Raw genomic sequence first — 12969 nt, 5'->3', positions numbered from 1 at the left:
CGTAAATAGTGTGTTCGTTATTTTAATAGTTATTAACCAAGTATTCATACCTCATAAATACACAGATTGAGCTACACATGTTGACAGCAGAAGCTGGGCTAGAGACATCTGTATTGACACACTAACATTTTATTATTTACAAAATGATAAGAACATATCTAAATACTGTGCTCCATTTTTGTAACTATAACAACAAAATAGAGTACGTGACCAAGAGTGATATTATAAAGATTGCAGTTACAATATGTCTTCAAAGCAGGTAATCTGATGGTCACATGTGGTGTAGTATGAGGAAAAATAAAACACTAATTCAGAGTTACTGTCATTAAGGTAACCTCTATAGCGTCTCATTTGAACTAAGTCTTGTGTGAGCAGCCCTCTTACAACCCCATCAAGGAAGAACTCCACTAGCACACATGCACACACAAACAGAGAACACCAGTTAAACATTTATTAGACGTGTTGTTACAAAAGAAAACAAAGCAGGCTTCAGCCTCAAAGTGCAATCTAACATGATTTCAGTGTATGTAAAGAACAAAAAAGGTCAAACAGAAACGAGATTTGCCTGCAAATTACTGCATGACCATTGCAAATAATTAAAAGAATACAATCCAAATAGAGCATCTTGCTTAACCAGATTAAATCAGAAGTCTAAAATAACATTACGTTATTATTTAGTACACATCTTCTGTAAAAAGACATAATGTCCTCAAGTAAAATCCTCACAATTGGCACTAAAAGAATGCTTAAAACCCCTGTAAAATTCAACTGAGCAATGGTTACATTATTTTACCCTATCTGCTGACATTTCATATTTGTTTTCATTTTTTAAATCTTGCTTCATCTCTAATAAAAAATAAGTCCGTGTTACACTTTATTCAGCTGCATTAGTGTTGTGTTTATGTGTCCTTAACCAATAGAAAAATATTAAAGCCTGATCAAAGTGCAGTTCAAAAGCAGTTCCAATAGAGTATCCAAATACAGCATCCACAGCTAGACCAGGAAATACACACATTGTTTTTCTTGGCATCTACTGTGTTCTACAGTATTAAAGCAAAAGCCCTCTCAAACATTATTCATCTTCATAATATATAATCAGTGTCAATGTACAATTAAAGAAATGGGTCGTGTCTCAACCCAAATGGAAACCAGCAGCAACAGCTGAAGCTTTCCCAGCTCACAGACTACCGTCATTAAGGCACCTGATGATTCATCGTTTATGAACTAGTGCAAAACCCCATTCACAACCATAATTAAACTTGGACATAAACAGACTTATATCTCTCAAAATGCTTCATCAAAATGCTTCATCAAATTGCGATGTTCATTAAATAGATAATGCATCCAGTGCTACAGGGCTGTAAGAAGGATATATATATATATATATATATATATATATATATATATATATATATATATTAAAACAAATATAGTGCTTAAAATCTACAACCTCAACTATTGGAGGCCTCTTCTGGGAGTCTACAGCCATGCTGTAGCAGCCCCATTTGTATTAATTCCAGTAATATCTAGACTGATCAAGCGCTAAAGACAGCTTTAATTAGACCCGTGATGCGTGCATTAACTCATGATCATTCTTCAGTGTAAGAGCTGCACCACTGCATACTGGCTTTATCGAAGTGCACTGAGGAAGCCAAACCAATAATAGCCCGTTGGTTGTTTTCAGAAGGTGCCGCAGAAGTGCTGGAGGAAGACCACGGGGTGGTGTTTCTCAAACTCTTTGAGCAGCCTCCTCCTCTCCTTGGCAGATATGGTTTTGCAGGAGGAAATATGGCAAAGCAGCTGTTTGAGGCTCTCCAGCGTGGTTGCCTCTCGCTGATCCTCGTACTCCTGTGGCGTCACCTGCTGGCAGAAGGTGAACGCTGCAACACAAAGAGGGGAAGGAGGACATGAGTTTCGATGCCCAGTGGACTTACACAATCGGAAGTTTTCTGTATGTGTATATGCGGTGTATATGTATTTGACTTACTGGCAATTGAGTCGGGGTCTTTCCCCTGCTGCACGGTCCTTAGTGTTCTCCTCACAACTTCAATCAGGGATCTGGGAGTCTGTATTCATTACAGGAAGAAAGAGTAAACATAGGTTTTAAAAATGTTGAATAATAAAAAACAGTTGAATAGAAATCTGTGGTATTTCTGACAAAATAGCAAATACATATATATATATTTTTTTCCTTTTAATCTTTAAAAAAAAAAGAGCACGTTATTCATACCTGAATAAAAAAAAATCTAAGTATACCTTGAAGAGCTCCGTGCAATTGTCCATGAGAAACAGCACCAGGGTTTCGCTTTGGGGTCGAGTCAATTCATGATTCTGGACGATTGCTCTCTGGAAGGCGCGGCACACCGAGGCCCTGTTATCAATCTGAAAGGAAACCCACCAGAAGGTCAACGATGGATACCAAACACATGGAGTACTGATCCAACCTTGTATATAATACTCCAACATTTAAACTACTCTCCAATTAAAACAAAAGAAGAAATAATGTACAGCATGAACTGTGGACACACAAGCTGGTTTGGGCAAAAAAAGGACCTGTTTCTGAAGACGACAAGCATCTGGGTGAGCGGCGGTCGCCATGAAGACCAGCAGCCTCCGGAGTTCGTCTCTCGCGCTCGTCTCCAGCAGTCGGAAACACAACTGAGATGCTTTGATGGCATCCTGCACCTTCCCTTCATCTGGACAGAAGATGTGGTCAAGACAGGAGAAGGTCAAAAGGAAAAGCAGCCGTACAAAAGGATTAACCTCATGAGTCAAGTCTCTCTCCCCAATTTCCAAGGTGGAAAAGACATGAAGTGTAAAATCCCCCGTAAACCTGCATGAAGTCTCACCCAGCGAGTCCAGAATGGCAGCATGTATGTCCAGGTGGCGCCCTGAGAGAAGCGGAGCTCTTTCCTGTCCGCTGTAGTACTTGGCGATGGTATCAAAGAGCACTCTCTTCTGGCTCGCCATCTGCTCCGCCCGGTCACCTTCTGAAAAGGCACCGACAACTCGATGGCTGAGCTGTTCCCCTGCAACCACAATCAGCTGGTCGGGGAAAAGCTCCAAACAGTCCGCCGCCGCCGACAGCCAGCCATCCAACCTGAAAACAAAAGATGAAATGAAACATGTTGTTGTTTAATGTGACTGCAGAAGAGGTGAAATACGTGGACAAACGTCTGTTGCTACCACAACTGCAAAAAGCGTACCTAATCAAAAGTGACGTTCTCTGTAATGTTTTTGAAAATGCGGAATCATCACTTTGAAAGCAAGAGCACTGACTTGGGCAGATTAAGGGTGTCGGGCAGCTCTCTCTCCAGGCACGTGTTGGAGATGACCAGGTCCTGGGTGGCCAGAGGAGCTCTGCAGGTCCGGAGCTGGACCCTGGCCGGGGAGGTCAGGATGCAGTCCAGCATGGGCAACTCCACTATCTGCAGCAGCTGCAGCAGCGTCTGCTGCTTCCAAACCTCATCCACCACTAGGGAAGGAGGAAAGAGCAGAAGAATATCCGTCCACCATAAACGGTCATGGACTGTCCCACCAGACTGGCAAATACAGGGCAGATTTTGCTCAGTCTTACCAGCTTTGGACAGAAAGGCAGAAGCAGTGGGCGTCGCGTTTAAAGCTGGAGACAAGGTCGGCCGCAGGTCGATGGTCCTCAGCAGCCTCTCGACCCTCCTGTCCGACGATCCGACAGCAAGGGGATTAGAGATCGTCCTCGGCTCATTCAGCCTCCTGAAACAAAGAAGAAGCATTACGGTCATTAATAAGCACTGAGGTATCAGGGGAGAAGCTGAACCTTGATATAGGAAAGTGAAAATATTTCAGGTATGATTAGTGCTTACAAACCATATTAAATCCAATGCTTGATTAAGTGTTGGTTTAACTTCTGAATTTATTATTGCAGGTATCTCACAAAGATGTTATCGTGAACTATATGCCAATACCAATATTTTAAACACATATATTTCTGCAGCTCCAATATCTAATGTGTATGCGAGTGGCACGTTTCAATGCAGTGTTACTCTATTTTGCACTAATGCATCTTGGATAAAAGTAGTCAGCTAAGGAAGCAAACATATCAGATTTAAGGTTAAAACCAACCTGGAGCTCTTCTTCCTCTTCAGCCCATGTTCCTCCTGCGGCACGTCTTCTGTGTCGCGCTCCCTCCCGGCCGAACTGGGTACCGCTTTGTATTCCAGAAAGCGGTAGAGGCTGCAGCCGCTGTCCTCGAAGGTCACTTCCTTGTCCCTGCGGAACAGCTTCGTGCCCACCGGTTCGAACACCTTGGCCTCCATCAGAGCCTGGCAGAGTCGAGCGGCTTTGAGGCGCGACACCTCGCTGGTGCAGAACACCACGTTCTGCATCAAGTAGCTGAGCACGGCGTCCACGGCGTCCGAGCCCGTGAAACATTCGGCGTGAGCGCGCAGATGCCTCCGACAGCGGCGCACCTCCACCTGGAGCTGCAGGGCCCGGATGATGTTGTGCCACAGCTGGGTGGCACCGAAGGGGCCCGAGAAACCTGCCAGGAGGCACGGTGGGGGAAGAGGGAAAAGGGGGAGGGAGCTCAAATTTTATGTAATGCGGGTTTTAAACGCTGTACCCATAACAGTTGAGCTGTCACTGGTACACGTTCATCATTTCACTCAGTGGAATATATTTATAGTACAGTAGACATCCTGATTTTACAGTGGCTGTACTGTGCAGACTTCATGTACTTGCACCTCACTTGAGTATTTCCACACACTTCTATTCCACGAGCTAAATTCCAGATGGAAACATTGTTATTTTTCTTCCAAACGTGTATCTGACTCATAGCTATATCATAGCTCAAAGCTAGTTTAATTAACACAGTCAATTAAACATCGTCACAGATTAAACTATCCGCTGACGTAGCTCCACGTCGCCCAACTGCAACACCAACATTCAGTAATAATGTTGAGGGATCGGGTTAGAAAGTTGAAGCATTTAATTAATATCATGATGCATTTAATACGCTGTAGTACATTTCTGTTTTTTTTATATGACAAAAGTTAGAGCAAATTGTATCCTGTTGTTTTTGCTTAAGCACTTGTAAACACATTTACCACATCCTGTTCTCTTAAGGGATATGATGTTTTGTTCCACTTTAAATCACACACAGCATGTGCGCACGCACTTGTCCTTGACCACTGCGCTCTTTGGGGATTCTTCTCTAGCTCTGTCCCAGAGACTGAACCAATCAGAAGACTTGGTTATTGCACTGTTTATATAAACCCGCCTTATTGAAATGACTCCAATATACTCTGAAATAAGAGTGTGGGAATCTACTCAATGGGGACTCGTTTAATGAAAGAAGACTTTCAGGTTCTGGCCACAGACAGAGGGACACAATCCAGCACGTTCCTGCCTTCGTCCCAGATAGAGACAAATCGTAAGTAATCGTTTGGATTTCCCTGCATGTTAAACGATTCGGCATCCTCTCCGTTTAGAAGTCGAATGAAATAGGTAGGAAACATATTGCTGAAGATCTTCAAGCCACTGTTCATATCCATTGCGGCGATTACATTTGTATAAGTGAGCACTACATGACAACCACGTATGAAGAAATACATTTTAGAAAAATATATATATATAGAAAGATCGCAACGACCTGGATTCGATCTCTTTCGAGCAAAATTAAAATGTATTAAAAAGACGTCCAGTCGACGCCACCTGATGTCAGCTTCAAAACAAGTAATTTTGATATTCATCCATTACGTCACATCTCTTCGGTGTCCAGGGAACAGTTTGGTCGAGGTGATCTGAAACAACTGGTTACCTTGGGTGGATATTAAAAAACACTTCCAAAGATGTTTAGCAATGCTTTTATAAATAATATTCAGACTATCATAATACAAAAATAATATTGATAAATTTTATTTAAATATTACACGAGTTTATAAAATGCTTCACTTTCAAATAACTTCACTTTAATGTGGCAGACACTGGATAGGACTTCTGCTGTCCACCATGTTTTCTTTGATTGTCTATGTTGGTCGTTGTGTTCTATTTTAGTTTTGACGGCTGTGAATAATTTAATGAAAATAAAGTTAGCATTATTTGTGAATTATGATATCTGAATATTATTTATAAAAGCATCGCTGAATATGTTTGGAAGTGTTTTAATATCCGCCCAAGTTTCACGAGATGTGGCATTATGAGTAAATTCTTAAATTACTTCTTTTCTTTTTTTTAATTACCTGTGGTGCAACGTCATTGAGGACGTGGTCATTTTTAGCTCGACCGAGTTCGAATCCAGGTCTTGCGACTTTTCTACAAAAATATATTTTCTTACACGTATTTTTTTTTTTTTTCATACGTGATGTAGTGCTCACTTATGCAATCGCAATCGTCGCAATGCATATGAACTGTGGCTTGGAGATCTCCAGCAATATGTTTGTGAATGTGTGACAGACAAGTGACCACAACGCACGCGCGTTACAATAACAATCGCACGATATACTCTCGAAGTATTCTTTTTAAAAGAACGTTAAAGTCACTCACTTTTTTTCCCCCCACTAAACGTTAAATGTTTACAGGGGAAAAGATCAAGCTTGTATTTGTGAATGGGGTGTTTTTAATCAGTGTGATATTGATACTTTCCTTAAGCAGCTAGGTTAAGTTATATATTCTGAATACTTCTTCCATTAACTAGGATACTTTTTCTCCTTAAACATGACCCCTAAACTCGATATAATTAAATATATGTTTCCATAATCTTACCATTCTGTATGTTATCACGAAAACTTCTCGTTTGGCTGTTCAGCCTTCTGAAACGAGGAGTTAAATCAACCGCCATTACCAGCTCTTCGTGTGACGTAGGCATCCTCTTCTTCTTCGTCTTCTTCTTCAAAAATACAACCAAGTGCCGCGCGCTGCTGCCCCCTACAGGCGATAACGTGTACCGCGAGCCCTTTCTAATTTCTGCCTCTCAAAAAAATATTTTCTGCTTATGCCGTATCTAAATCTTATCATAAAACACTAAAATACCACTTTGCCTATGTACACATTGGAGAACATCATTCATCAATCGCTGATGAACATAATGCATCAAACCAACGGTCAATATGTCCTCATACAAAAGGTCCAGAACATGATTCTAGTGCCATATATATATATATATATTTACTAGCCTCGTAGTTGTATTCATGTCTGTATGTGGTCAATAACTGACTGTCAAATCAAATAAAGAAAGTTAAATTGAATAATATCTCAATAATATATTTAACTGGATTAATTCTAAATAATATATACTCTAATATTAAATAAATACATAACAGAAAGCGTTCGAAAACTGTGACTTGAAAATAAAGTAATTAGTTTTAGAAAAATGTATTTAACTGAATTGTCTTTGCCCTTCAGCTTTACATTAAGTTCATCAAGGTGTGAAGTGATTTCAATCAAAAAAGTCTTGATATTATATTCTTCTCATCTTCTAAAAAGAGAAACTATTGTGCAGGGACAATATCTTTGGTTATTGAAGCCACTTGTTGACATCATTGTTGGGCAGTGAACTAATATTTTATAGTATTCTGAACACATTGGGCTCTGAGCTTTGTCTCATAGTGACGCTTCACATTATCAATTTTTACAATCGTCACGTTCTCTGAGCACATGCGACACACTGGTTTTGAACATGGGAAAAATAAAGATATATGCGTCGGTCTAGTCTGTTTTTTAAAGGCAGCAAGTTTGGCAAAATCACCATAGCAACACGTCCATAAATTCAATCTAGCTGGATAAACTGGCCACTCCCCCGTAAGAAAATGGCAGCTCCCTTCCTCATTGATGAAGGAGTGATATTAGTTAGATCAGCGTTTTATAGGGATAGAGTTCTTCCAGATCTCCAAGATCCGATATCACGTGATGATGACTTCCGCGCTATCCATTCTGCCCACAAGGAATCATTTATTTACAGACCTTCTGGAGCCATACATTGAACACCACACGCCGCAGCCGGGCATTGACTGTCTCACAGACTGTATGCAGGGCCTTGTGGTACATTGTTGTACAGTGTGGTATACATTGCTGTAGTGTGGTACATTGTTGTACAGTGTGGTACATTGCTGTAGTGTGGTACATTGTTGTACAGTGTGGTACATTGCTGTAGTGTGGTACATTGTTGTACAGTGCGGTACATTGTTGTACAGTGTGGTACATTGCTGTAGTGTGGTACATTGTTGTACAGTGTGGTACATTGTTGTACAGTGCGGTACATCGTTGTACAGTGCGGTACATTGTTGTACAGTGTGGTACATTGCTGTAGTGTGGTACATTGCTGTAGTGTGGTACATTGTTGTACAGTGTGGTACATTGCTGTAGTGTGGTACATTGTTGTACAGTGCGGTACATTGCTGTAGTGTGGTACATTGCTGTAGTGTGGTACATTGTTGTACAGTGTGGTACATTGCTGTAGTGTGGTACATTGTTGTACAGTGCGGTACATCGTTGTCGTGTGGTACATTGTTGTACAGTGTGGTAAATTGCTGTAGTGTGGTACATTGTTGTACAGTGCGGTACATCGTTGTACAGTGTGGTACATTGTTGTACAGTGCGGTACATCGTTGTAGTGTGGTACATTGTTGTACAGTGTGGTACATTGCTGTAGTGTGGTACATTGTTGTACAGTGTGGTACATTGTTGTACAGTGCGGTACATCGTTGTACAGTGCGGTACATCGTTGTACAGTGTGGTACATTTTTGTACAGTGCGGTACATCGTTGTAGTGTGGTACATTGTTGTACAGTGCGGTACATTGCTGTAGTGTGGTACATTGTTGTACAGTGCAGTACATCGTTGTAGTGTGGTACATTGTTGTTCAGTGTGGTACATTGTTGTACAGTGCGGTACATCGTTGTAGTGTGGTACATTGCTGTAGTGTGGTACATTGTTGTACAGTGCGGTACATCGTTGTCGTGTGGTACATTGTTGTACAGTGCGGTACATCGTTGTAGTGTGGTACATTGTTGTACAGTGTGGTACATTGTTGTACAGTGTCGGGTACGAGAAAATAGGGCCCAGGTCTAGCTCAGATAAAAACACACACAAGAGAAATTCAAATGTGACGACACGTTTGCATGTCGTTCATCCTGTTTGTAACCGTTCCCTACAAAACTTGTTGTTGGCGAACGCTTACTCGGCACGCTTACTCAGTGTTGATCAGTCCAAGAATATAGGAGTGCCTTGGTAGCCAAGTGATGACAGCAAGCTTTTATAACCGCAACCGTTTCAACAGGTTACTGGACAGCATTTCCAAGGAAGAAGGGAGGTTTACAGTAAAAAAGGAAAAAGTAGAACAGATGAACCAGTTTGTCCACTAAGTTTGTGATATCTTTGTATGCAAATAAGTATTTGATGACGAAATACAGTGGCTGTGCCGTGGATGTGCTGTGATTGGCTGCAGGCTGCAGTTAACAGGTTAATTTTAAGGTTTCATTTCATTACACACCTGCAGCTCCGCAGAGACCCAACACAGTAAGCGACGCTTCTATCACTATTTGTAGCTGAAACGGTTAAAAATGTATTTTTGAGGCAGGCGGACATGTTTACAGAGTGATCAACTTTAGTTTGTCAATGTTAAAAAAGAAAAAAAGAAAAGCTTTGAACAGCTGATCCAATCAATTTCATATATAAATGCGAAAATACATACGTACCATTGTCTTGAGGGTCCCTCTCATATTGTTCAGAGTTCAGTGAAATATGGTAGCATGTGTTTATCTCATTCTCCCAAACAGAGCAGAGAGCGTCGACATGTGAGTTTGAATTTATACTCGTGTTGTCTGATTTACTCGATTTTTTCGTATGGTTTCAATAATTTCCTTGTTGTATGGGGAGCAACTGCTTGTCGGAGATATAATAGGATTGAATAAAAAGCAAAATAAATGTCCTATAAGGTTTGTATTTAAGTAAATAGTACAATAATACATAACAAATAATCAAATTAATGATATACCGGCATACAAATAGTTAACATCAACATAATCTTTACAGATGAAAGAGGACAAACCTGTTTCAACGTAACCTCATACAATAAAAAAAAGTGTTTTCCACGCGCATGTCACCTGATGCGCGTGTTTTACGGTCTCTTCCAAATAAACGACTCCATAAAATATATAGACTCTATAAAAGGTATGGACTCTATAAAAGGTATAGACTGTTATAATGGACAGTGATGGATCAAAACAATAAAAATGCAATGTTCAGATATAAATTCGGAAATAAATACCTTGGGGTATATATAGATTATATAATAAGACTTTCATGCTTTAGTCTTAGAATGTATGATTTTCTTTTTAATATACTATATGCGTCATTGGCCTCGTGATGGATTTTTTTATTGTTTACTCAACTTGATAGTTTATAAGTAAAAAGTACTGAATAGTCTGTATCATGATAATACAAATATATATATAATAAGCACTTTATCAATGATGTAAAATCCATTAGTTTTTACTTCAGTCTGTGTCTGAATTCTTTTGCCCTTCAGGACTGACACGCTTCCCTGGCACAAAATACCCATCATGCACTGGGATATTTAAATACACATTTGGGTGTGACTTTGCAGTTGACCACCCCCCTTTTCTGAAAACCAGGATATGGCCCTTTCATTGGCCTGCTAGATTTAAAGCATTTGCCTGTGGTGGAAGACAACCCCTGTTATTGTTAAGTGGCATCTTGTGATATTGAATGAATATGCTGCAGCTGAGCTCATATGCAGCCCAATGGCCACACACAATGATCTGTTCATTGATTTGGAGTGTGTATGTGTTGTGAGATGCATGCTGTATTTAGGTAGAACAACTTTTAAAATTGAGAAATACAATAATAATAATAATAATAACTTTATTTATATAGCACCTTTAATAACAAGGTTTACAAAGTGCTCTACAAGGCAAAACATAACGTCAATACAAGTAAACATTTCAGAAAATACAGGAGGCAAAGGAGACCATGCCATCTAGGCAATTAACACAATAGAGGAATAGAAAAATACAAATACAAAATAAAGCAGAACAGACAAATTAAAATAGGGGAAACAAAGAACTGCATCACTTAAAAGCAGTTCTATTAAAATGGGTTTTAAGAAGTTATTTAAAAGAAGCTACTGATTCTGCCAGCCTTATCCCCTTTTATAGGTAAACAATACATCATAAACAGCTTTCAAACTTGTTATTTACTCCGTAAATGTACCGGTGATGTAATATTTCGTTTGATGCCAGAAGATGAAACAGAATTTCTTTATGATTTTACATTACTTCTTGAGTTTTGACAAATCTAGCGGTGATGACAACCTGTGTTTCACATAAATTTGCGTCCCATTGCTAATCACTTGCTTTCAGTCAGACGACTCAATGCATTGTCCATTCAAATGCTCTGTCCTCCATCAACAGCTGTCTTCTTCCCCCCCCCCAAAAGGTGAGCCATGGCCTGCTCGGCCTCCCAGTGGACGTCTCTGCGTCCTATCCTCATCAGCATCGTAGTGGTGCTGTGCTTTCTCTACACTTTCCTCTCGTACAGGTCAGACATCCAGTACCCCCATTTTGGAATTGACATGAGCCCATACTGTCCTGCATTTCTGTGTGCAGAGAACACACAGACCAATGAGTCAAACCCCGACAACTCCACAGAGCTCCACAATAACCCACATTCCAATCAAACCCAGAAGATCCAAGCAGCAGCAATGGATGCTGAGCGCGACACAATTTTGCTGATCTGGATGTGGCCATTTGGCTTCAGATTTGATCTCAATTGCAACGATTTCAATATCTCAAGATGCCACTTAACAAATGACAAGAACCTTTACCATAAAGCGCACGGGATTTTGTTCCACCACAGGGACATAAATGGACAGCTATCAAATATGCCCAAATTGCCACGCCCCTCTTTTCAGAAATGGGTGTGGTTTAATATGGAGTCACCCGCCAACTCAAATCTAATCCCTGGACTTAATCAAGTATTCAACTTGACGTGCAGCTATCGCCTTGATTCAGATATTCCAGTGCCTTATGGATATCTGGAACCGGTGACATCTGAAGATGAGAGTTTTAAATTGCCAGCGAAGGACAAGTTGGTGTGTTGGATCGTGAGCAACTGGAACCCGAAGTACAAGAGAGTCGAGTACTACAATGAACTGAAGAAACATGTCGAGATCCATATTTACGGAAAAGCCTTTGGCAAAAAACTAAGCGACCAAGAATATTCAGATATACTTTTGAGTTGTAAATTCTACCTCTCTTTTGAAAACTCCATCTCCAGAGACTATATCACAGAGAAGTTGTACAATCCTATGGGAAAGGGAAGTGTACCCATAGCTCTGGGCCCTACAAGACAAATGTATGAGGACCACATCCCGGCTGATTCTTTCATTCATGTCAATGACTTTTCTACTCCAAAGGAGTTGGCACAGAGGCTACTTTACCTTGACCAAAACCATTCTGAGTACATGCGATTCTTTAACTGGACAAGCATGTTTAAAGTAAAAGGTACTCATTTAGGAAGAGATCATGCGTGCAAAACCTGTAAATACTTACAAAACCACAGGGGGTACCAAGCTGTCAATGATCTGAACGGTTGGTACTGGGGTTGAGGTGTTGTGATCGCTCACATCGACATTACATCTCGTGTCTTTCATTTACTTCTTTGCTGAAGGTGTCATTCGCACAAATGCTGTTGTATTTATGCATTTAGTTTAGTGGTTATATTAAGAATAAGCAACGGAAGAAAATGCAATTTTTTAAATCAAATTAAAAATTAAATTTATAAAATAATTGCCACACCTTTTAACTGAATGGGAATTCTACTTTAGTGTCAGTTGTCCATGTGATGTTAAAAATGAAGTTAATTGATACATTAACTTCATTTAAACTAAAACTCCAGATTTCGCGAAATAAACAGGTCTTTTTAAAACCAGTTTACCGTTGGTATATTTATATCGGGTCATTTTGTCCATTT

The 12969-nt window shown here is 40.2% G+C and overlaps 2 protein-coding genes across 4 annotated transcripts; one reads left to right on the top strand and one right to left on the bottom strand.

Annotated features, from left to right (window-relative positions):
• Positions 1 to 1371: 1371 nt before the first annotated feature.
• On the bottom strand, positions 1372 to 6849 carry depdc4 (DEP domain containing 4). Its single transcript, XM_034525803.1, has 9 exons — positions 6742 to 6849; positions 4102 to 4519; positions 3578 to 3732; positions 3280 to 3475; positions 2850 to 3100; positions 2554 to 2696; positions 2257 to 2382; positions 1988 to 2066; positions 1372 to 1880 (listed from the first exon to the last, which is right to left on the bottom strand). The coding sequence occupies exons 1-9, from the start codon at positions 6842 to 6844 to the stop codon at positions 1681 to 1683; spliced, it is 1671 nt and encodes a 556-aa protein (XP_034381694.1). The 5' UTR covers positions 6845 to 6849; the 3' UTR covers positions 1372 to 1680.
• On the top strand, positions 5304 to 12724 carry LOC117725927 (4-galactosyl-N-acetylglucosaminide 3-alpha-L-fucosyltransferase 9-like). Of its 3 annotated transcripts, none has more exons than XM_034525806.1 (2): positions 5304 to 5410; positions 11434 to 12724. In XM_034525806.1, the coding sequence occupies exon 2, from the start codon at positions 11441 to 11443 to the stop codon at positions 12602 to 12604; it is 1164 nt and encodes a 387-aa protein (XP_034381697.1). In that variant the 5' UTR covers positions 5304 to 5410; positions 11434 to 11440; the 3' UTR covers positions 12605 to 12724. The 3 variants fall into 3 exon arrangements, with proteins under 3 accessions (XP_034381697.1, XP_034381695.1, XP_034381696.1); XM_034525804.1 differs by lacking the exon at positions 5304 to 5410 and adding an exon at positions 9473 to 9492; XM_034525805.1 differs by lacking the exon at positions 5304 to 5410 and adding an exon at positions 9473 to 9492 and having other exon boundaries at positions 11409 to 12724.
• Positions 12725 to 12969: the final 245 nt, after the last annotated feature.

Source organism: Cyclopterus lumpus, chromosome 23, assembly GCF_009769545.1.
Source record: "Cyclopterus lumpus isolate fCycLum1 chromosome 23, fCycLum1.pri, whole genome shotgun sequence".
In the NCBI taxonomy this organism is placed as follows: Eukaryota; Metazoa; Chordata; class Actinopteri; order Perciformes; family Cyclopteridae; genus Cyclopterus; species Cyclopterus lumpus.
This window is presented reverse-complemented; position numbering and strand designations above follow the sequence as displayed.

Coding starts and splice junctions, on each gene's coding strand:
- depdc4 (XM_034525803.1), bottom strand. CDS start 6,844: ATGCCTACGTCACACGAAGAGCTGGTAATGGCGGTTGATTTAACTCCT. Junction 3,733..4,101: donor AAGAGGAAGAAGAGCTCCAG/GTTGGTTTTAAC, acceptor TCTTTGTTTCAG/GAGGCTGAATGAGCCGAGGA. Junction 1,881..1,987: donor AGACCCCGACTCAATTGCCA/GTAAGTCAAATA, acceptor TTTGTGTTGCAG/CGTTCACCTTCTGCCAGCAG.
- LOC117725927 (XM_034525806.1), top strand. CDS start 11,441: ATGGCCTGCTCGGCCTCCCAGTGGACGTCTCTGCGTCCTATCCTCATC.